The following is a 24,815-nucleotide window of genomic DNA, read 5'->3' on the forward strand; positions in this document are numbered from 1 at the left end:
GGGAAAATAGCAACAGCGCCCAAGATCCGCCCACAAACTCACTTGCGCGTTGCGCTTCGCACTTGCGTTTCAGATCGTTAAAATAGGGCCCCTAATCTCCAAGGAGGAGACATAGTTCTCTTGAAAGACAATCAAGCAAAGAGAAATCAATTGTCAGGAGTCTGCCTTGAAGTCTTGTTAAATTTGTAGTTTGTCATGGTGGCAGAGTTCTGGCAGTCCCTGGCCTTGTGTGGAGGTTCATGCCTTGTTTTTGTGTTTGGCATGTGCCTCTGGTGTCTTTTCCTGTGACCCCGCCCCCTTGTTCACCTGCTTATTGTTAATTATTACTTATTCCCATCACCTGTTTCCCGCTCGTTATCTTGTTTGGTTTATTCTATTTAATGTCAGTGTATCTTTAGTTCTGTGCAGGATCATTGTGTTGTGTCGAGTTGCCGTGTTTTCGTGTCCGTATCTAGTCAAGATATCAAGTCTTAGTGTTATTTGTCAAGTTCATGTGTTCATGTCGTGTACCCCCTCGTGGGTTTTTGTTTTGTGAAGAAATAAAGTGTTTTCTGTTTTCCCCGACATCGTCTGCTATTGGGTTCATTCGTCTGCTATTCCTCACAGAATGATCCTGCCACAATTGAACCCAGCAACGATGTCGGGGTCAACTGCCTCATCGCCTGCATGGGTTTTACGTCCCAATGCAGTATGTCCAGCTCCGTACAGGCTGACGGGTCAAGAGCGCTCAGCTCTCTTCGCTGAGCTCTGGAGAGCCTTTGCCAGGCCGGAGTCCGCGCAGCCAGATCCGGAGCCCGCGCAGTCCGCGCAGCCGGAGCCCGCGCAGTCCGCGCAGCCGGAGCCGCCGACAGAGCCCGTGCCGCTGACCCGTCCCGCGCATCTCGTGCGGTCGATTCAGCCCGCGCAGTCCCAGCTGCGTCCTCGCCCCAAACCCCCGTGGACTGTCCTGTTTTAGTATCTTGTGGACTTATGTGTGTTTGATTTAGTTTTATTTTATCTTGTTTTTGGCACCTCTTGTTAAGTTTTAGTCTGATGTGTTCTAGTCTTGTCATGTTAATATTGTCATGTTTTCTTGTCTTGTGTGTTCCCTTTTTGGACGCCAGGTGGCGTCCTTTGAGGGAGGGCTACTGTCAGGACTCTGCCTTGAAGTCTTGTTAAATTTGTAGTTTGTCATGGTGGCAGAGTTCTGGCAGTCCCTGGCCTTGTGTGGAGGTTCATGCCTTGTTTTTGTGTTTGGCATGTGCCTCCGGTGTCTTGTCCTGTGACCCCGCCCCCTTGTTCACCTGCTTATTGTTAATTATTACTTATTCCCATCACCTGTTTCCCGCTCGTTATCTTGTTTGGTTTATTCTATTTAATGTCAGTGTATCTTTAGTTCTGTGCAGGATCATTGTGTTGTGTCGAGTTGCCGTGTTTTCGTGTCCGTATCTTGTCAAGATATCAAGTCTTAGTGTTATTTGTCAAGTTCATGTGTTCATGTCGTGTACCTATGGGGTCAGATTTGTTTCGTATTTCTGAATAAATATACTATGATCCACAAATAAATATAGAGAGTTTCATAAATATTTTTTAAATCCACAAATGCACAATAAGCGAACCATAAATATATGTTAGACATTTCATAAAAAGGAAGGAAATTCACAAATAAATAAAATGGGATTTGCAAATGAAATTTTTTTTATAAATATATATTTTTATTTTATTTATATGTGAATGGCTTCCTGCGCATTTGTGGATCGCTTTCTGTGCATTTGTGAATTGCTGCACTCATTTGTGGATCGCGTTCTGTGCATTTGTGGATTTGAAACCCTTCTAACGTCAAGACGTGCACAAGAATCCACAAATAGGTGGACTCCGCCCACCGTCTACTCCAGCCAATCAGACAACAAGCACATTGTGCTGACCAATCGTGGCACGATCTCCCTTCAACCAATCACAGAGTCTCTTCTAGAAACATTGTGCAAAAGACCCAGACGGAGGAGGACTTTTATTATGACAGCGAGTATCGCTCACTCAAAGCAATGGCGGAAGAGCGCTAGCTTTGTACAAGTGTCTCGCTGTGTGAGGCATGAATCATGTTGTTGTGGAGACAATAGCACCAGATTGTTACGCGGTGTGTTCATGTGCGTCATTAAAGTGAGTACAGTTAGGTTTGCATGTTAAAATTTCCGTTATTAATAGCGCTAACATGTTATTAGCTAAACTGTGAATCTACTACGCTGTAACGTTATATAAATCACTTTCTTTTGCTGTTCATCAATGTGTTTATCCTGTAATAATGTCAGTTATATTACATACGTTGTGTAAACACTGCTAATGGTGTAAAATGTGTCATTTGAGACACGTCTGTTTATTTTATTTTGATAACGTATGAGGGGAGAAGCTGTAGCTAATTTGTCAATGTTATGTATGTTTATTAGCATTAGTGTTACTTTGGGAATCCTGTTGTTATCTGTTGCAGGGAAACCACATCTACACCTGCCTATGATCTGGCTAAGCTCTCAAATATAGCCAGGCACTCATGCATCTCCATTCACATGCCATGCAACCAAGCTCATAAATACAGCTCTGGCCTATCTCTCTTAAAGGAGCATACCCTCATCCTGTGCAGAGCTTCATTAAAGGACTACTACCAATATTCACCATTACCTTCATCAACGACTGCTCTGCTATCCAAGTTGTGCCTCTCATTCAGAGTTCTGTGCTGTGTGTGCTACCTCATAAATACTGAATGCTGGATCTCTCCTATCTAATGTATGTTCTCTTGTGTGCCTAATAAACAGCTCAAGTTGGTTCAACGCTCTCTATTGTGTTCTGACAGACACCGTGGTACACTGCTATATTCATTCGTAACTAGCCCCCTACACTTCAGAGTAGTCTTCGCTACCATTATAGTTATGTAGTGACATTTGCTTACAGATAGTTTGTATCTAACGTGGTACATTTTATTATGACATGACAAAACAAATGTGTTTTACCTCGTCTCCTACTACAGAACTGATCATTTAATTACACATTATGCATTATGGTATCTTTTAAATGAACAAGAAATTTCTGTGGTGTCTACATCTTAATGTCAAGAAGGTTTAATATGTCAAAGCTGTTAGATAGTCTTACAGTGTTGTTTTTATTTTCCCTTTATGCTCTGAACAAGCTTATGCTTACTTAAAATTCATAGAAGTAAGATGGATTTTTACACAAGTATGCAATCAAACAACTGGTATGTTATTTGTTTTTTATTGTGTGTGTTTTTTAGGGGTGGGGGTGCATTCAGCTGATAGATGTTTGCCTAAAAGGGATATGACAGACGCTACACATCATTTCATGTGATTTTTATATGTTTTACGACTTGCATCTTTACTTGACAAGGTGTTACAGACGATCAACAAAATGCCCTCTGGAAGGTCCTGAGCAGGGAATTCTCTGAAGTAAAGGATGAATTTGTGTTCATATTTCAAGTTCAAGAGGATATTAATTTTTTTTGTCATACTGTGTTAATGAACAAGGCCTGAAGGTCAATGCCATGTTTCTCAATCAGCAATTGCAGTAGACAGGAGAGAATGAATGAAATGTGTAATGAACTCATTTATTTATGAATCAATAATTTGAAGGAATAAATAAATAAGCTAATCCTTTGTGTAAGCTTAGATGCAGACATTTGTTAGAGTGTGCTGAAATAAGTAGTACAGATTTATATAGAACACAATATCTTAAGTAAATTAAATATTAAATGTAAACAAACACACACACACACACACACATCTGTAATTTCTAAATGGGGTGTAAATTTATTTTTAAGTTAAGCCAAGCCAGATTTATTTATATAGTGTTTTTATTACAAAGTTGCATTGCTTCAAAAACCAGGGAAATTACTAAATTAATAGTAAATATAATGGGTTATATATAGTATTATTCCAAACAATAGATTATAATCTAATAAAACAGTATTTTGTTCTTCAACTATTGATAATTTAGTCAAATAATATAAATAATCAGGAACAGACCAAACTATACAAGCCTTTCCAATTTCCACCTCACATTAAAATGGAACCTTAAAGGGATTAAAATTACCCGAGAACAGGAGTTTGATATTACATAAGGGATTAGCAAAATTGAAACCAAGACGTCTTTAAGATTGTAGCCGGATTATTTCAAGAAAGGCTATATGCTATATTAACAGAATTTACAAAATGCTAATCTTAGTTACTGTCAGCCAGGAAACAAACCAACACGGCAACAGAAGGAACCAAAAAGCCACGTGTGGAGTAAACTACTGCTAAAAGCGGTTTTAATCAATTTAATTTGACAAATATTAACCTTGACATACCTTACCACAAAGTGTATTAAGAGAATCCCTAGTAAAGAATTATTGACAACTGTCAACAGTGCCCGTTCCTCAATCGGAAGGCTGCAGCCTCCGGAGGTCGCATATGCAGGCTGCATAAGTCATCACGTCTGGTTAATTTAAGTTAACTGAGCATTACATCCGCAAATCATAAGCATTTTACAACAATTACCGACTAACTAAGAATAATAGTCAACTTTATAATAGTTATTTTTTTTAAAATAAGACAGTCTTGATGATGTATGCAGCCTACAAAAGATTGCCTGATGAAATTCAACTGTGTTCCCAACCTAACAGTAAAACAAAATGTGATTGGTTGGAGGGAAATCTTGCCACGATTGGTCAGCACAGTGTGCTTGTTGTCTGATTGGCTGGAGTAGACGGTGGGCGGAGTCCACCTATTTGTGGATTCTTGTGCACGTCTTGACGTTAGAAATGTTTAAAATCCACAAATGCACAGAAAGCGATCCACAAATGTGTGCAGCGATTCACAAATGCACAGAAAGCGATCCACAAATGTGTGCAGCGATTCACAAATGCGCAGGAAGCCATTCACATATAAATAAAATAAAAATATATATTTATAAAAAAAATTCATTTGCAAATCCCATTTTATTTATTTGTGAATTTCCTTCCTTTTTATGAAATGTCTAACATATATTTATGGTTCGCTTATTGTGCATTTGTGGATTTAAAAAATATTTATGAAACTCTCTATATTTATTTGTGGATCATAGTATATTTATTCAAAAAATACGAAACAAATCTGACCCCATATGTACCCCCTCGTGGGTTTTTGTTTTGTGAAGAAATAAAGTGTTTTCTGTTTTCCCCGACATCGTCTGCTATTGGGTTCATTCGTCTGCTATTCCTCACATCAATGGCCTAAAGGTATCATCACAAAAACCTTTCCAGGAGAAGATGGATTGGTTCGGAAAGTTCAAGTGGAAATTGTCGAAAATGGAACCAGAAAGGATTTTTCTCGGCCTGTTACAGAAGTGGTTTTGCTCTATTCTCCAAAGACTGATTCCGTTAATTAATGTGGACTCTTTACAGACCCCAAGCGGGGAGTGTAATGACGCTTTGGGAAATTTAAAAAAATATATATATAATTGTTTTTGTTGTTTCAGTAGTGCAGCGTCATTTGTTTACCTTTGTTACTATAGTGATATGACACCGGCGCATGTCTGAATCAGGAAGTAGATCGCTGCGCGGTTGTCAGTAGCAGTGGGGAGCCAGCTCACTCAGTCATCTGTTTCTCAGGCGATCGCTTTTTCCTCTTTCTCTTTGCTAAAGCAACGTCTGTGAGTATTACTTATGTAATATTATTATAACGCCTATTTTCATCCTTTGTGAGATTATTGATTCGGCTGAGTTAGCTTTATGTCTATTACTACCTATTGTTTAATGCTCGATTACGTTTCTCATATCACGCTGTGCAAATAATCCGCACTGTTTTTCGTGTGATTTGTATTTGAATTTAGTATTAATATACTCATTTAATCTCATTTGTATTGTATTACAGTTTCACAATATTCCCAGTAAACTTTATGGAAATTAATCATCTGTGTCCTGGAGTTTCTTGGGAGTGTTTAAGCTGAATGGAGTGTAGTCCATGACACCCGGGCTTTACATCGGTAGATTCAACTGAGCGCGCGGTGACATAAAACTTTTACGCGTCATGCAAATTTGCGGTCAAAACCCGATCGCGCATTCCGTAGTTTTATCACGGGACCCGAACATGCGTGACTACTTCGTATTTCTTTGGCACTAAATGATCTGCTCAGTTAACACAGTGTTTGAGTTCTCCTCCATGTGTCTCTATGCTACTGACTGGACGGCGCGGAGCCACGTAACCTCACACGCGGTAGTACGTTTTAAAGGGAAAGTATTAACAGGATTAAAAACCGAAAATAACCGACATGACAAAATAGGGTCGGTTAACGTTTCTGAATTTCGGTTTCGGTTATTTTTCAATTAATCGTGCAGCCCTACTAAGAACTATAATCTCATTCTGGTGTAAAAATCAAGGACTTTGCTGCTGTGACATGGCTGTAGCAGGCGCAATGATATTATGCAGTGCCTGAAAATAGTCCCCTTGGTAACTTTCGATATTTTTTAAATAGGAAAAATATCAAAACTCTTTGGTTATTTTTAGCACAATGCTGATGGTTTAATCAGATTCAAAGGCGTATGCTAAGCTATTTTAAAAGTGGTACAGCCAGTACCACTAACATAGGGGCAAAGATGTTTAGTGAATAGGTAGATCATATGCCAATCTGCAGACCGGACAGCGTGCACATGGTATACAGTCCTTGCCGCCAAACATCTTGCTCATGCGGCCTCCCATATGGAGTAAGCCCCACGTCGGGAAAAGCTTATTAAATATAACAATCTGTTGGTCTTTAAGGCCCAGCTGCCCCTGACTGCTTTAATGTGTCCGCAGCAATTTCCTTTTATTATAATCCCATATAACTGTGGGTTTGTGCATAGGATGCTAAGATGCTACTAAGATAAAACAGCATCAAATTGTGCATATCTGCATAATTACTTTAGCAAATCAAGCACTAAAACATGCCAACAGCATGTGAACATGATGCAATTACTAGATGCTATTGATTCTTAGTAAATGTACCTTTTACCAGATGCTGAGGGATGTGATGCTTGAAAATCAGTCAATATTTACCCCATCCACTGCTGTGACAGCAAAGTCGTAGCTGGCTGGACCTTGGTCACGGTCCAAGCTGGTGGTAGTACAGATCTGCCCATTGTCTTTGTCAACAGTGAACTGAGACGGAGTAACGGTGCCTGGACCAGAGCCCAAAGAGTAGGAGATGGTGCCAAAAGATCCACCATCTGCATCAGTGGCTGACACCTGGAATATAAGAGAATACATTAGTTTGGAGTAAAGCTTAGCCAAACGTCCCACAGAGTTAAAAAGATGGAGAGAAGTTTTTGGAAAAATGGTTTAAGGCTTATATTGTAAACCCTTGTGATTGCATATAACTGAATATATATATGAAAAAAACTAAAAACTAAATATTTACTTGCCTGGAGGTGAAACGAGCACACTAGTAAATGCTTTTATACACTAAATATTGTCAGGCATATTTTCTATACAGTATATTGAAATGACTTTTCGCACAAAGAAGGGAAATACGTTAGATCTCTTATATCCATGTTCGAAAATAAGGTCGACATACTTACAGTAATAGCAACAGAAACTTTTTTTAAACATTTGTTTACTCGGTTATTTTTATTGTGTCTATCACTTTAAACGCTGCATCTGTTTCTGAGAGTGTTTTTTTTTTAAGTTTTAGAAATCATGATTGTATTTCCCTCCTAGAGAGTCATGAATGCTGTTTTATAGTCACAGCCATGTGTCTTTGATTTGCTTTTGCTTGCTTCCAATTTGTAAATCAACATTTAAAGTGCATATTTATGAGAAAACAAACACATTCAACAATGGCCATAAAAATTAAGTTATGCCTTTGTATTTAGGGGCTCATTTATTTTTTTTAAACTACTATTGTGAGCAGGCCCGTCGCGACAAGGCAAGCAAACCAAGCAATTGCTTGGGGCCCCGGAATTTCCTGGGGCCCCAAGACAACGACTGGTTGAGAATAAATGCAACGACAAACTGTGCCCCTTTGATAGTCAATGCAATGCAGTAATGTGCAATGACACTGTTATTATCGGAATCCCCCTCAAGGGGGCCCCCTCTCAGTACTAGTCGCTGACAACAGGCAGCCAGCCAACCACGTGATCTCTGCTGCCGGCAAAATACAAAACTTCGGCAGTCATCATGAAGCGGATTTATGCTTCTGGAAGCCAGAAAAGAAAGAAGAGAAAGGAAGAGGAGGATAAGAAAAAACAAGATAGTGGTAAGTAATAATTTACATTGGATGAAATAGCTCTACTTGTCTTGTGCAAATGATGTAATTTTGCAGCAGGTAGGCAGTAGCAAAAATCTGTTTATGTTAGCTATACCTGCATGACAGCAAATGCTGCTTGTAACGAACAGTTAGTCTAACTTTTTTCTCGAACAAACGGAATATGGTTGCATACTGTAATATGTTTTTTAACGAGATAAGGAAGACGCAGATCTGTTCCAAAATCGCTGTTTAATTCCATGACGTTGCTGTAGCTTTATAATAGGTTTTAATGAAAGTGCTAATGAAACGAACTATTCCACACCGTGATAATCTATTTAACAAAATAATGTATTTACCAAATGGAGTTAGGAAAATGACACGATAAATTCTGTGCATCAAACAATAGCTTGGGAAGTTTTTAAGCATTGGTGGTTGTGAAAGCAGCCGCATCCCTTATAAATATCAAAATATGGAAATGCTATTGCTAACATATCTTTTCTGTAACACTTTATAATAACCATCATTAATAGATGGTAAATTGTTAGTTATTTGATCTTTAGTTATTGTCATTAACTGTTAGCAAACCGATCGTTTTACTAAATAAATACTTTGTAAACCATCTATGCGTTATTTACCAGAAAGAGGCAGAGGAACATTATTTTTTCATAGCTTATCTTAATGTGCTAGTGTCAGGATATACAGTAGTGACAGTTTATGCAAATATGACATAAGTTACCAATGTATTTTGAACAGTTACTTTATTCTGTGTAGCAATGTTTACACTGTTATAAGTACAGTATCAGGACAACTCACATGTTTCACTGGTACTGTTTATTAACTATTTAACAAAGTATTAAAGTCATTTGTTGCAACTTTGTCTATGTTTATAGACAGTTTACAAACCAACTAAGTTAGTAACCCTTAACAAAGTGTTAGGAATATTTGGTCCGTCTATCTATGTTTCTTAAAGATTTACAAGCATTTTAAATCATTACCCAATACCTAATATATTATATGATAGATATGTGTGTTACAATAAACTGTTAATTTACAGCACTACTAATAATTAGTCATTTAATTATAATTTCATTGTTTGTTAACAGTAAAAAGACTGTTTGCTAACAGCTAAATGACAATTAAAGATTAATTAACTATCAATTTACCATCTTTATATGATTGTTATTATAAAGTGTTACCATCTTTTCCTTCTCTCTCAAGGTGCTTTGCTTAAATTTCTCAGCGCGCAGGCTCTTCCTAAGGATACACCCGCTGATGAAGGTAGAGTGAATTTCTCTCACTGAGCTGAGCTGTTTACAGTGACCTCTTTCAATATGCTAACAGTGAAATGGTGAAATGTACTTAACAGGTAATTTCAGATTTTTTTTTTCAATTATTTTCCCAGATACACCATCAACGTCATCCTCAACATCAACAGATGCATCACTTCTCAGTGCTGATGTTTCCTCTATAGCACAAGGTACCACAAGCTCTATAATTATAGCTGATATCATGCACAGCCCAGAGTTTAAACTGATAAGTGTGTGCTGTCATATTGTTAGAAAGAAAACTGTGCAAATCACTATTGAATTCCCACCAAACTGTGTAAATAAACATTAAACTGTAAACCTTAAACTGTATGGCTATGCTGTGGTTCCTGTAGGCTTTGCGTGCGTGTGGGGGGGGGGCTCCATGTCCATTTTGCTTGGGGCCCCCAAATTCCTTCAAACGGCCCTGGAAATAATTTAACCCACCCCCGGGTGAAGATCTAAAAAGCTATGTTTTAAAAGCACAATATTTCTGTTTATTTTAATACAAGAAATATTTATTGTTAAACAAGTTCTAATTTTCAGTTCAGTCTGGACGTGGGACATCTTTTTTTACCATCTTTATTGTTTTTTTTAACATGTTGTCTTTTGTTATGTGTTATTAGCTATGGTTATTAGTCATGTTCGACTTCGTGCAGCGCTGCGAGAACCGACATCATACATTGATGACGTCAATGTATCGTGAGAGCGAGTCAAGAAATTACACTCTCGCGGTACATTGACGTTATCAACCTGTCAGCGCACCAAGTCGTCAAACACACGTATTTGCGGGCGCGCGCCTCCGTCCTCGTGAGTTCAAAGTGGATTTTAACCGTTTACCTCAGACGACAGTTTTCATTTCTATGGCAAATTCTAAGGTAAGTTTTTATTAATTCCTGGTTAAGTCATTAAAATAAGTTCACAGTTATGTTTGTTTTGTTTTTAGTAACAGTTAATTCGATATGACTCAAATATTCTGAACTTTAATGTTGACTGTTGATGCAGTGGTTTGACTGAGCTCGTGACGCATCTGAGCTAATGTAGTGCAGATCTTTTATTTGTCTCTATAAAAATGTGTTATCCTCGTTCTTCAAATTTATTTGACATTGTTTAGTTAATTATAACGCAAGTTATTTCAATGTAGGGTTTGACGCGTAAATGTAAGGTTATTTAACTTACAGTACGGGCACACTACAGTAGCCTGTTAAAATGGTTAAGAATTTAAACAGAAGCCATCAATTCTGGATTAATAACTATTGTATATTTATGTTCACTTTTCTTTACAGGTCATTTTCTTGTTGTGTTTTGATGTTTTCCATTGGCTGAAGAGTAAGTATTACTTTGTGTTTATATTTGCATCCAAAACATAAGTGCTCAAAAAGTGCATATCTGGTTTATTGTTGTCATTAGGAAAATATAAGAAAATAATTTAGGATACAATGGTTATTGTTCAGCACAGCAATTCATTTATTTTGTATGTCACTATTCCTTCTACAGTATGTAGGCTTACATATTTCAAACCCTTTGTTTTCAATAGACAGAGACAAAAGTTCATTCATAGTTCAGAGTGGATGTTGACATACGTTACGTTTTAGAGAGGCTTCATATTGACATATAAAATTGGTCTTTGTGGTGGTGTACATAACAGCATTTTTTTCTATCTTTATGTATTATGGTTTTAATCATAATTTTTTAAATGATGGCTATGTCAATGAGCTACCACCCACCATTGTAACACACCACCAAGCTAGCATTTTGTAATAGAAATCAATAATTTACAATTTATTTTTGAAGCATCTCCCCTACAAAATTACAATGCATTTAGTATTCAGATCAAATTCTACTAATCATAATAACTAAGATGGAGTGTTTTTTATTTCACAATTTATATTTTCTTTTGAAAAGGGGCCATGACTTGTTTTTTATTTTATTATGTGTTTTATATTGTAGGCAGATTACCATGCAATTTGAACAAGTGTGATAAAATGAAGTCATGTGTCTTTCCAGATGCCCAATCTGTACCACTCAAAAAGTAATGAAGTGACAGTGTACCATGACAAAAAATTTAAACATTCTTTATTTCTTTCAAAGTTGTACTTGGGCCACAGTTTTTTGTATCTCTAACCAAAACATTACATTTATGATTGTCAGTGCCGGGTTAAGCCTTTGTGAGGCCCTGGGCTAACGCTGGTTTGGGCCCCCCCCAATACACTGAAAAAAATAAAGGCTGGATTTACTAAGTGCCCCATTGCATACATTTTTTTAGTAAAACTTGCAAAAACGATGCACTGTCTATATTTTTTAGTAAATCCAGTGTTTTTTACAGTGTATGTACAACATTAAATGGCTAAAATTATTTAAATAAATTAAACAATATTATCAAATAATTTTACAATCAGAAATAGCCCAGAAAATAACATTTATTTAATAAAACTTACAACAAAAAGTGCTTCTTTCTGCTCTTCTTTAAAGAGAATTCTTCAATTAAATCATTAAAATCAAGTTGACGCAAAAGTAGGCTGAAATTATTTAAATAAATTAAACAATATTATCAAGTAATAATTTTACAATCAGAAACAGCCCAGAAAATAACATTTATTAAATGCAACTCACAACTAAAAGTGCTTCTGTCTGTTCTTCTTTAAATATAATTCCTCAATTAAATTATTAAAATCAAGTTGACGCAAAAGTAAGAGCCCAGAATTCTCAGCCCGAGTCCGAACTTTTTAATTCTCCCCATTAGGAATCTGTGTCCGCAGATATAGTTAGCCTACTCCATCGCGTATGTTTGTGAGTAGAAGTCTGTGCTGTCTGCTGTGAGGTTTTTATGAGAGAAGCACAAACTTTTTTATAGTCTATTTAATATGTAAAACTTGAATTTGAAATAAAACTTACTGCGGAGAAGTTAATGAGATCTCTATCGTCTCTCTTGCTACGTGACGCGATAATTATATATTATTTCAAATCCGTTTACAAGATAAATATATATACATTGTGTTGTTAAACTGATGAAATTATCTTGCTATATACGCTACATTTATTATGAGAAGCCTTTTCTTTTTACTGTTACACTGTAGACAGTAATATATGTGTATTATATAAAACTCTATGGTCGTGATAGCACATTATCCATTATCTGTTGGTTCATGTTGGTCTAGTTTAATTCAGGGTAATCCTTTAAAAAAATGTATAATATAGTTATAAAATATTTTATTTTTTTTAATATTCACAGCGCACATTCTCTCGGATCGTTTTAAAACGTTTTAAATCATTCTGCAAAATTCCGCATAGATTTTGCAAAAGAAATCCGCAGAAATAGCAAAAAATAACTGCTTACACAGCTTGTACAGCTGTACTCTTGCAGCAATTAAAGCAGTTCAGTTTTGTTTTTAATGCAAAATAGTTATATTTCTTTTTTATTTACATTTTAGAGCAGTTTTTGTTTGTTAAAGTTTTTATGATAAAGTGGTTAGCGGCCGACAGCAAGACGACATGTATGATGAATTGAGCCTCTCAAATCAATACTTCACATAATAACAACTATTTAAAATAAATATTTTCAGCATATCACAATGTTAGTTTAAACGTTTATTATCAACACACACTATTTTTAAAAAGCGAAGGCAGGTTGCTATGCTGCTGGTAGTTGCAACGGGTGCAGAAATAAAAAATTATCTTACAACTTCGCTTTTGCATATACATTTTTAAATGTAAGGACTTACCACAGAAGATGGCTATTCATGTATCCATCCAACAGTTAAACTAAGAAAAAAGTCGATCCATACACAAACAAGAAATAAAGACACAGCCTTCTTACACGAAATTAATACAGGGAGAAGTCTTTAATAGATTATGTCTTGGATGCTGTCTGCATATATTATGTACAGTATCCAAGGTTTTAATCTAGTACTCCATTTATAATTTTTCCTGGTGCGTTGAATTTCCTGCTGTTAAATAAGCACAGCTGCATTGTAAATGTGTGGCTGTGCGTAGCGGACTCATGCGATAGGTTAAACGTCTTCCTATGTTTGTTTTGCAATCATCAAAGTCTGTCAAAAGGTTTTTTTAATTAATTGAAAAATATAAAAAGATGGAGAAGCCTAAATAAGCCCGAGGTCCGGCCCGCGTATCTGCTGTGACGTTAAAATTGGCCCGAAACCCGACCCGTAAACAGGTCGAGCCCCGTCAGGCTCGGGCTGAAATGCAGGGCTCTAAATAGGCTAAAATTATTTAAACAAATTAAACAATATTATCAAGTAATAATTTTACAATCAGAACAGCACAGAAGATAACATTTATTAAGCAACTAAAAGTGCTTCTTTCTGCTCTTCTTTAAAGAGAATTCCTCGACTTAATCATCAAAATCAAGTTAAATCATATTTTGGCAGATCGTTTTACTTTCATTGTTTCACGAGATTCCCTGCCTATTTAGTCATAATAATTATCAGTAAACGAACTTGGCTTGCTGTTTTTGAAGGCAGCTCGAGCCTCGACCTTAGGTCGGGTTCGAGCCCCAAGTTTAAGTGAAGGAGGAGATGATGAGGAGAGATGCCAGAAGAATTGCGGCTGGGCGCGGAGGCTCTTAAATGACAAAATATCCCATAAGCTTTTACGTAGCTATTATACAATTTTTTTTCAGAACATTCTTGCGACCCAGTGGTTGGGGGCCTCTGCTCTAGGTAGCACTTACGCAGAATTACGTCAATCAAAATGTTTAAAAAAAAAAAAAAAAAAAAATTTTTCTCGGAGGCCCCCTAGTGTTCGGGGCCCTGGGCTGCAGCCCATGTTGCCCATTAGGATGACGCGGCCTTGATGATTGTATACTAATGAAATATGTTTTTCTTTTCGTGACTTTATCAAATGCAATGATAGCTAAGATGAGCCTGAAGAGGAGATTTGGGAAGTCTTTGCTTTGCCAGATCACCTGTGGTAAGTTTGTAAAACATATATTAAAAATAGGACCAGAACATCTCCTAATCAAATTTTTTTTTTGATCAGGTCGGGATATCTGCTAACAAGATGCCTTGTTGGTCTGGGCGAGTTTGAAGTCTCTCACAGACAGTCCAGAAGGTCTGGAGTCCATCTTAGCTTTTATTGGTAAGTGACTGCACAAAAGGCTGTTTGACCCACACGTAAAGCAACCAGTCAATGTTTGCTCTGTTCAGCATCTCGGGGGGGGGGGGGGGGTTAAAATTGATATGACCCAAGTATTCCGACCCTTTACTCAGTACTTAGTTGAAGCACCTTTTGAAGTAGCAATCTTTGCAACTCCTGGATTCATTTGTAACCAAAGCGATCAGAAGCACTATTCACTTCTATAGTATTCTTTTAGCCTACTATGGAAGTCAATGGTGCTTTCCGGTCAGTTTGGTTACAGACATTCCTCAAAATATTTTCATGTGTTCATCAGAACCCATCAGCAACCATCAAGAGAAATTGGAGGCAGCTGAGCTAAATTGCAGATATTGATGCAAATGATCTGAATATGTATAATGTAAATATAATATTGCAGTTTTCTTTTTTCATACATTTGCAGAAGTTTCTAAAATTCAGTTTTTACTTTGTCATGGGGTATGTATTGTAGATTTATGAGGAAAATACCTAAACAATTGCAGTATCATGCAACACCCTTAAATTTAAATGTGAAAGGGGTCTACCCTGAATACTTTCTGATTGCATTGTAGTGATCTTGATTGAAGCTTATTGTCACCTTTGTAAACACAACAGCTTTCTTCCTTCATCAGATGGCTATGCTATGTTTCTAGACAGACCATTAAAGAACACACACACACCCTGATGTGCAATAAGATTTTTTTATACATGGGCTAAAAATGCATCATTTTTTGAAAATGAAATAACTTTTGTTTTCTCTTTAGATGCTTTCATCGGGTTTTAAGTACAGTATGAGCCAGAATGGAAGGGTGTTGGTGGCCATAAGAAGACTGTGAGCTAAACCTACAACAAAATTCATATTTGCAGTTTTCCTAGAATCTTTTTTTCTATTCAGATGAACAAAAAAAACTTTTAAATATTAATTTGTTTTCATATTTTATGTTTTTATTCTGTATTTGGAATATTCCACTTCTGCACTATTCTTGTAATAATTACACTAAAAACATGATATGAACAGCAAATCATTTGGTGAGTATTGAAATGTACAGTAAAAATCTATATTTAGTGTTAAAAAGTGTGTTAAAACTGCGTCGCGATATCAACCTTGATTCACCTTTGTTGAAAGTGTGACGTTGAAACTAGGGCTGAAACGATTCATCGAGTTACTCGATTTACTCGATTCAAAAAATTCCTCGAGGCAAAAATTCTGCCTCGAAGCCTCGTTAAATTCCTATGACGCGCACTACACGCGCCGAGATCTGATTCACACGGACCGTTGTTCAATGTTCAGGAAGCACATCATAGCGCGTGGTACATTTTGAATTTAGTTGGCGCGATGGCGGAGCGAATATGTCCATAAACGGCAGAGAGAGACTGTCTAAAGTTTGGGATCATTACATTATCATTACTAGGGATGGGCACGAGTACTCGATTGCTCGAGTACTCGAACGTGGCATCGATGATCGATCATGAAAACGATGATCATCTGGGTTTATTTACTTATTTATTGTGGATCTGGCGGCATTTGGATGTCTGGTTAGCATTACAAGCGCACGTGGTAGTAAAGACTGGGTCTGGAGATGCGTGTTTGACGCATGTCGAGATACGCTGACCGGCATATGACATCAGTAGCATTACCATGCGTGATTCAAAAACAAACAGATAATTCCGCGCCAACCCGCCGATCCGCGCAATGAAAGGCATCCTGCCGATCCCGTGAACCTGACACGACACAGCTAATCGCTAAAATGATAGCAAAAGACTTAAAGCTGCTTAATGTTATGAAGCTTGTGCTTTGACTGGACGTGTTTAAAAGTGCGCTGTTTATGATGCACATCCACAAAGGGAGTTAAACTTTCTGTACATAACTTAGTTAAAAACGTAGTTGAAGTCTTGCATTTTATGCAGATAGATGCACGTTGTACATTTATGTTGTATAAAGGCTTAATATTATGTAGAGTGCGTCATAGAGAAAGTGCTTCGGTTTGTGTTTATTAACCCTTTAGTTTCACTTCATCACGCAGCTATTCAAGAGGTTTCTGTTTAAAACATTTAATTCATTAATAATCTATTATATGTTCATTGTTCTGTCATAGTGTCTTCAAAATTAAGTTTTATTTGAGTGTTTTTAATAAAAATATTTTCATTTTCACCATGACGTATACGCCCCGCCCCTTTGATTGCCCCGCCCCCAGTTAATCGAGTACTCGTTCTTCAGACCTATGGATTAATCGAAATGAAAAAATGACATAAATGCACATCCCTAATCATTACATTCAGCATCTGAACCGAAAACATCCACTGCTGTTTCACCAAGCGTCGATGAAACAAGGTAACGTAGCTTCCGTTGATTTTAATCCCATACTGTATTTGTAGCGATGTCGTTATGCGGTTTGACTAGATATGATGTTTAGCTTTGATGTTTTTAAGTAGTAAACATATTCACGTTCAATTGCAGGATAGTATAGATTAAAAAAGAACCCCGTAGATTACAGCATGAAACATGTTGTGCATATTAATAAATTAAAGTGTTTAATTGTTGGCACTGGCACTTATAAACACTAAATGGGTAAAAAATTGAAATAAATAGGCTTATTTCTTGAAGCCAAATACCTCTGTTTTTTTAGAAATAAAAGCCAAATGCTTGAACATTTTACAGCCAAGTCATTTTCGTTATGCATTATTTGTTTTGGTTGTTTAAAAACACACAAAAAAATTATCCGATTATTCGATTAATCGATCGATTCCGTGCTAGATTAATCGATTACAAAAAGAATCGATAGCTGCAGCCCTAGTTGAAACAACATTGAAATGTTGTGAAATCAACATTGAAACAATGTTGTAAAGTCAACTTTAATTCACTTTGCAAAACCAAAAGGTAATTCAACGTTGATGCAACGTTGGTCCCTGACGTTGATTCAATGTTGAAATGCCGGCTGAGAAGCTAAGACCAGCCTAAACCAGCTAAAACCAGCCTGGCCAGCTAAGACCAGCTTAAACCAGCCTGGCCAACTAAGACCAGCTTAAACCAGCTAAAACCAGCCTGGCCAGCTTAAAAAAGCCTGGCCAGCTTAAACCAGCCTGGCCAGCTTAAACCAGCCTGGCCAGCTAAAACCAGCCTGACCAGCTAAGACCAGCCACCGACCAGCTAAAACCAGCTTAAACCAGCCTGGCCAGCTTAAACCAGCTAAAACAAGCCTGACCAGCTAAAACCAGCCTAACCAGCTAAGACCAGCTATCCTGACCAGCTAAGACCAGCCTGACCAGCTAAGACCAGCCTGACCAGCTAAAACCAGCCTGACCAGCTAAAAAAAGTCGCCAAAACCCCTCTTAAACCAGCATGATACACCAGATATGACCAGGCTGGGAGAATGTTTTGCTTGATGCTGTTTTTTTAGTTTTACTATGTAAAGACAAAGACTTTCTAATGTTTAATGTTCATTTAACTTTGAACAAACTCTTGCCAGTAAATAACATAAATGTAAATCTACGGTAAATTACCGGCAACCCAGCTGCGATTTCTACGGAATTTTTTTACAGTGCATTTTAATCCTATTTCTTAAATGTTATGTTTCTTTTAGGTTTAAACAAACGTGACACTAAATGACTCTCAAAAAATAAAAAATAAACAACAGACATAGAGCTCCCAATATGTGCTGCCAGAAAAAATGGTCAATATATGTTCCCCTAGCTGTCACTGCATCGGTTACCCTTTCAAAAAGTACAACTTTTACCAAAGAGTTCATATTAGTACATCAGAGGTACATATTGGCACCAAATATATACATATCTGAACCTAATGGTACATATTAGGATGTTATTTAAGGGTACTGCCTAAGTAATCGCTGCAATAATTGATAGTAGAGTGATGAGTAGGGCTGGGACGATTCACTAATCTGGCGATTCAATACTATACCGATTATTTTGTGCCGATTCAATACATATCCCGATTCTGTAGCTATTGCGATTCATTGTTTAAATTGTGATTTTTGTTTGCTTAATAAAGTCTAGACCAGGGGTGTCCAGACTTTTTTGTGTGGTGATCTACTTTTAAAATGATAAAGCCGACAAGATCTACCTGCTAAAAAACACAGTTAAATTTTTTATGACAATTTAGAAGCGTATTAGGACTATACTGCATATCTCTACATTGAATTTAAGGCTGTCCCCATTAGGCTACTCCATTCTTTTTGAGGAGTTAAAAAAGTCCTTGAGTACATGTCAAGTACTGCTTAAAATAGCGGAGATGCAGTTTAGTAAAACAAACTAGAAAAAAACAACAGTATCAGAAGTGTCTCTCTCTCTCTCTCTCTCTCTCTCTCGCACGCGCGAACGCACGCACGCACACGCACACACACACACACACACACAGTGCGCATCGATACGCTCCTGATAAAGGCAAGAATACGCATCCTGGTCAATTTCGGAAATTAGACCGCTGAGCTGCAGTGGGCAGGCATAAGATTTATAAAAAGACATTTGAGAAGAAAGGCACAGCAACTCAAAAAGTCTTGCGTGTTTCACAATTAGGGGCTAATCACACCAAAAGCACTTTAAACGCTTGGAAACGCAAGGCGCGACGCACTGCCTTTTAAAAATCACAGAGTCAGCTGTCTTGTCAATCAAGCGTGAGCGCTCTTTTGCTGTTAACTGTCATATTAGCAGAAACTTTAAAAAGAGGGCATTTGCTCTGACCTTGTTTGAGGGTGAGAGGTGCACAAACACAGAAGAGAGTGAGCGAGTGGAGTCCGGTTCTTCAAAGCAACTGTAAACTTCCCTCGCCACAATGTAAGGCCCGCCTCTCACCTCATTCGATTGGACAATGTAAAAGCGGATACGACGTCATCTACAGAGAACACGTTGCTTTCGCCCTCTGTTGGAATAAAAGCGGTACTGTCTTCCCACCACCTCTCTGGAAAGTAAAATAATTAAATATATATCGATTCTGAGGTAAACAAATCGATCTCAAAATTGTTGTGTAAAGAATCGCGATAGTTTGGTGAATCAATTTTTTTCTCCCACCCCTAGTGATGAGGCACATTTGGGATCGAAAGATAACATGTCTGATTTTATTAAGCCACAAGGCTTTTACAACTTATCTTTGTGGGTTAAACAAAACTGCATACAGTATAATAAAAAAAAATCACTGACAGACAAATAAAACTCACTTCATTATTACTCAGCCATTGACGCTCAAGCAAAGTGACAAAAGCTAAAATGCAGTAAACCAGCCGTGCCAGTACACATTAAACTAATCATCTTCTAGGGATGCACCGAAATGAAAATTCTTGGCCGAAACCAAAAACCGAAAAAGAGGAAACCAAGGCTGAAAACCGAAAGCCGAAACACCGAAAGAAAATATGCCAATTATTAGTATTACCATTGCACTTATGGTATTTTCGCGTGTAATAGAAATGGAGTCAACACACACAATTTAAGAAGAAAAATAAGCCAAACAGCATGTGGCATAAACAAACCCAACTTCAGTTATATAGGCTATCTGCCTCACATCTGGAAAAACTGGTGAGTAGGCCACTAGTGACACATCAGGTTGTTAAAAGTTAAACTGTTTTTTTAATTAATCCTTTGGTGCTTGTTTACCATGCAGTATACATTTAAAAACTGAGATGTGCTAGTTGTGGTTTTGTTTTAACGTTAATGTTACAAAATGCTAATAAAAAAATTATGGCATTTTAATGCATGTTAAAACCCGCATGGATCGAAGGCTCAGTCAATTATGAATATCTTCTTTATTTAGTCTGACATGTTTTTGTTTAGAAAGAAAATCCTATTTAGCATACCTTCTCCGGTGAAACCCGTTTTTCTCATTAATGCCAGCTGCAGAAAAAACTCTGCTATGTGGTTATCCAGGGAGAACAACAAACGGATCTAACAAATATATCTGAATTTAATATTATGTTACAAATAACGCAAACTGGCTTGATACATTATTGCTGAGGGTGCAAAGTTACGAGCTTAATTTAACAACACTTCACAAAACAGAGCTATTGTTTGCTGTTACGGCATTTGCAGTTATCGGGTTCGTTAAAACCATATCCACAGATAAAATAAAAGGTTCTCCGTTATGCTTTCCATGTGTGTATCATGTCGTTTTAACAACAAAATAAACAAGGCTATATAAGGAAGCTAACAAATCTCTCATGATGTACGCTGATGCGGCGGCGAAGAAGCACGTCAAAAACCCGGCATTAAAACTCTAAACACTTGAATTAGCCTGCAATCTGAATTACCAAAACAATCAGAAATACATACATATTAATTTTCATGTATATTTTACATTAAAGTCTGTAAAAGACCGCACAGGTGAAGTGAAAAAGGATTAAATGAGCAGTAGCCGTAATGCTGCAGTGGCGGATTAAAAACATTTGAATATCATTTTTTTCCATTCTAATTATTATTGCAGATCGAATATTTGACCATATGTCCACATCCCTAACTTTAAAAGCAATCATGTTTCATGTCTGTTATTCTGGATGTTAATCTGAACGAATGTTTAGTCGGAGCTTGTGAAAACTGTACACACATGCCCAGAGAAAATCCGCGGGTTTGAACGCAAACATTACGGGCGTGGGCGGGAGTGGAACTCACAGGTTGCGGGCATCCTGGTCAGAAATTCGGCGGACACGGGTTTAAGAAAAATCTAGTCCACACCGCAGATATGTTTCTTCAGACAAGCACGTGCAGGTCGTGGTTTCTGTTTGCGTCATCACATTATTTCGGCCGTATTTTTTCGGTGATAAAAGTCTTTCGGCCGAAAACCGAAAATCCACTTTTTCGTGGCCGAATATTTGGTGGATCCCTATCATCTTCTGCTGTGAGAGAACAGACTGGAAAAAGTGAAATCAAGCCCAGTTCAGATGTTAAATGAATGATCACAATAGCCCCATTGTAATGGCATTCAGACAGAAGCTTTGATTCAGAAACAGGGAGGTGATGGGAACTGCGCACAGAGATCTCTGATGAAGGGAAAAAAGCAACTCATCAAGTGTCGTGCTGTGTTGCTTGTATGTGGATTTGGCAGCGTTTTTTGCAGTCTGTGCATCATCAGACTTCCAAATGCTCTTGAGTGGCATGCCAACTTCCATCTACTGAGCCCTTTATGCCCCAGCCTGAGAGACAGTTGGTTTGGAGCTTGTTCTTGGCCAGTCTGCGTTGGAAGGATAGACTTGGTAACAAGCTCCTTATATTAGGGGTGTAACAGTACGTGTATTCGTAAATTAATCGTTGAATTATGACAAAAACTGACAGCAGGGCAGGGGCACATGATCAAACATTTGATGTTCAGTTGATTTGCAGACCTAAGAGCTACTGATCCAGTTTCGTACTTCTAATCTTTACCAATACGTCTTATTTTACATTCAGACCTCCCACTTGACCCTCACCCGCTCCTATTCCCAGTCTGCAGCGGAGAGCAGTCGGCCAGACTAAAAAACCACCCTCTCTCTAGAGAGGCCCAAGGGCCAAGTTACCTTCTGCTGGGCCCTCTGTCAGCCCAGCGGAGTGTGTCTCAATCCACGCCAGCACAAATCCACCACAAAGTAAAGCATTAATGCGCTTTTACCCTATATGTCACTATGTAAAATTACACAGAAAAATACTTTGAAGTCCCTGTACGGGAATTGATAAAACACAAAGAATGGAAAATGGTTTGTTTTCTTTTTTTTAAAGTCAGTGGAAAACAGGGTTGGAAATTATAGGCCTGAAGAGACAAAAGGTCAAACTCTAACAGCATACTCGGTGAATCCTCACACTTTCAGATTTGCTCGTAAATATAAACCGCTTGCACTACAAAAGAAACCGATATGAGGTGAAGGTGAGGACAGCCAGCAAAATACAAATATCTCAAAGCCTGTAGAGATCAGGTACCTCCCAAATAATGCTGTCCAATCCAAACAAGCTCCCCAATATCTGACAATTTATCATGGTGGCTTCCCAGTCAATCTCCCAAAATGACTTAATTCAGTTTACCTACGTTAAAAAAGCTAGTAATCTATCTGTAATGCACGCACATTTAACTTAGGTTTTCACACACTTTAGCATACTAATCAGAATAATATACTTAGACCAGGGAACCAGGGATGGGCAACTTCAGTCCTGGAGGGCCGGTGTCCTGCAGAGTTTAGCTCCAACTTGCCTCAGCACACCTGCCTAAAGGTTTCTAGTATACCTAGTAAGAGCTTAATTGGCTGCTTCAGGTGTGTTTAATTAAGGTTGGAGCTAAACTCTGCAGGACACCGGCCCTCCAGGACCGAAGTTGCCCATCCCTGAAAAAAAGGATAGTCCTACCTTTGTGAAGCAGGTCCCAACTGCAGCATTCTCCTTAATGGATGTATTGTAGAATTTGGTGCTAAAAGTAGGTTCATTATCGTTTATATCCTGTAGGATCACTTTGACCACAGCTGTAGAGGACAATGGCGGTCGACCCCTGTCAGTGGCTACCACAGTTATGCTTGGCGTAGGGTCCGTCTCGTAATCTAGTTGGGTCTGGGTGGTGATAATGCCAGTGACTGTGTCAACGTTGAACCAGTCTGAATGACTTCTTTCATTATGTAGAATGCTGTACTGAACATCTCCATTTGGTCCTTGGTCTTTATCCCGAGCTGTTACCTGTAGTACAAAACTTCCAGGAAGGGCCACCTCTGAAATGACCTGGGTGTACTCATGCTGGTCAAACATAGGTGGGTTATCGTTGACGTCTGTGACCTGAATGGTGAATGAGGACTCTGCACGTAAAGGAGGGGTTCCGGAATCTGTTGCCATGACTCGGATTTCATATTGGTCCTGCACTTCACGATCAAGGATCTTGTCTACGCAGAGGAGATATATGATGTTGTCTTTTGTTGTCAGGGCAAACTTGCCATCTCCCCCCTCCAAAGATACATTGACGTAGGCGTCATCACCGTAATCAGGACGTGTGACGGAAATCCTGGCAACGTACTGGCCAGGCTGCGCTCCTTCGGAGATGCGCGGAGAACCGTCTTCGCTGAGGAAGATGATGGTCATGGTGGGCTGGACGTCTCCAACATAGATGATCACAAATGCATTGGTTTCCAGGGGCTGAGTGGCATTGTCTCGTGCCTGTATCACAAGCTCATGGACTCTTCTCATCTCATAATCCAAAGGTTTGTTGAGCGTGATAACTCCACTTCGAGAGTCAATGACAAAGTAACGCTCAGGGTCGCTCTGTCTTCTATTGATGTCATAAAGCACCAAGCCATTTTCACCCTCGTCAGCATCCCAAGCGAACACCTGCAGTATATTGTTCCCAGGTTGAAGATTCTCAGAGATCACCGCATGATAGAAAGTCTGGTTGAAGATGGGGGCGTTGTCATTTATGTCTTGTACAATCACATCCAGGATCATCTGATCTGTCCTCTTGGGTGAACCACCATCAAATGCTTCCAAAACCAGGGTGTACGCAGATCTCGTCTCTCTGTCCAAAACTGTATTGACCATCAGGTCCAAATTCAGCACTTTGTTGGATCCCTGTCTAGTTTTCAAAAGAAAAGCCTCTCCTACATTTCCATCCGTAATAATGTAACTGGTTAGCTGGTCCTCATCAGCATCCACGGCAGGCTCAAGAGGAAACTTAGTGCCTTTAGGCGTCTGTTCAGAGATTTTAAAGGTGGCTCTTTTTTTGGGGAACACTGGTGCGTGATCATTAATGTCATTAACTATGATGGTGACTTCAACTGTTTCACCCATACCTTGATCATCTGAGATGAAGTAATGGTGCGCAGTCATTCCAGGTGGTAGGCCGGCGCTGATGTCACCTACAACAGTACCTGCTGGCTCCTCTTCATCCAACTGAAGCTGCAATGTTCCTGGCACCATGGATGTGAAGGCAGTCATGATTTCAAGTGCGACATAGAGGATCACCAATATCCTCCACTTCAAAGTCCCGTCGTTCTGTAATGGATCCATAATCATCCTTCTTTCTCGCAACGTCACTCTCTTCATCTACAATGCTTCTTACAAGACCTAACAGGACAAAAGAAAAAGACAGAGCATAAGTGAAATAACAGAGCTGTCAGACATTATAACAAAATGTTAAGTATGCAATATAAAAATTGAATTGCACAAGAAGATTTTGTTACAGTTACAGCAAGAATGCTTAAGTGACTTTCCATTTGGACGGGTTCTCTTTTTAATAACACA

The 24,815-nt window shown here is 38.3% G+C and overlaps 1 protein-coding gene and 2 long non-coding RNA genes across 5 annotated transcripts; 2 read left to right on the forward strand and 1 right to left on the reverse strand.

Moving 5' to 3' along the window:
* The first annotated feature begins 1,948 nt into the window (after positions 1–1,948).
* LOC135718378 (uncharacterized) lies at positions 1,949–3,384 on the forward strand. 2 transcript variants are annotated; one of them, XR_010520742.2, is made up of 3 exons: positions 1,949–2,136; positions 2,462–2,706; positions 3,370–3,384. It is a non-coding gene; the product is annotated as an uncharacterized lncRNA (long non-coding RNA). The 2 variants fall into 2 exon arrangements; XR_010520741.2 differs by lacking the exon at positions 3,370–3,384 and adding an exon at positions 3,257–3,273.
* Positions 3,385–7,016: 3,632 nt separating this feature from the next.
* On the reverse strand, positions 7,017–24,509 carry LOC141282948 (protocadherin-16-like). The gene is made up of 2 exons (XM_073816146.1): positions 22,944–24,509; positions 7,017–7,220 (listed from the first exon to the last, which is right to left on the reverse strand). The coding sequence occupies exons 1-2, from the start codon at positions 24,507–24,509 to the stop codon at positions 7,017–7,019; spliced, it is 1,770 nt and encodes a 589-aa protein (XP_073672247.1).
* On the forward strand, positions 10,304–15,495 carry LOC135718377 (uncharacterized). Of its 2 annotated transcripts, none has more exons than XR_010520740.2 (5): positions 10,304–10,402; positions 10,811–10,853; positions 14,397–14,457; positions 14,523–14,621; positions 15,401–15,495. It is a non-coding gene; the product is annotated as an uncharacterized lncRNA (long non-coding RNA). The 2 variants fall into 2 exon arrangements; XR_010520739.2 differs by having other exon boundaries at positions 14,397–14,453.
* Positions 24,510–24,815: the final 306 nt, after the last annotated feature.

Source organism: Paramisgurnus dabryanus, chromosome 11 (genome assembly GCF_030506205.2).
Source record: "Paramisgurnus dabryanus chromosome 11, PD_genome_1.1, whole genome shotgun sequence".
Lineage (NCBI taxonomy): Eukaryota > Metazoa > Chordata > Actinopteri > Cypriniformes > Cobitidae > Paramisgurnus > Paramisgurnus dabryanus.

What these genes read in the sequence shown, in the direction of transcription:
- LOC141282948 (XM_073816146.1), bottom strand. Translation starts at nt 24,509, where the DNA reads ATGACTGCCTTCACATCCATGGTGCCAGGAACATTGCAGCTTCAGTTG. An exon ending in TTGGGACCTGCTTCACAAAG is followed by an intron (nt 7,221 to 22,943) that starts GTAGGACTATCC and finishes CTTATATTCCAG; the next exon opens with GTGTCAGCCACTGATGCAGA.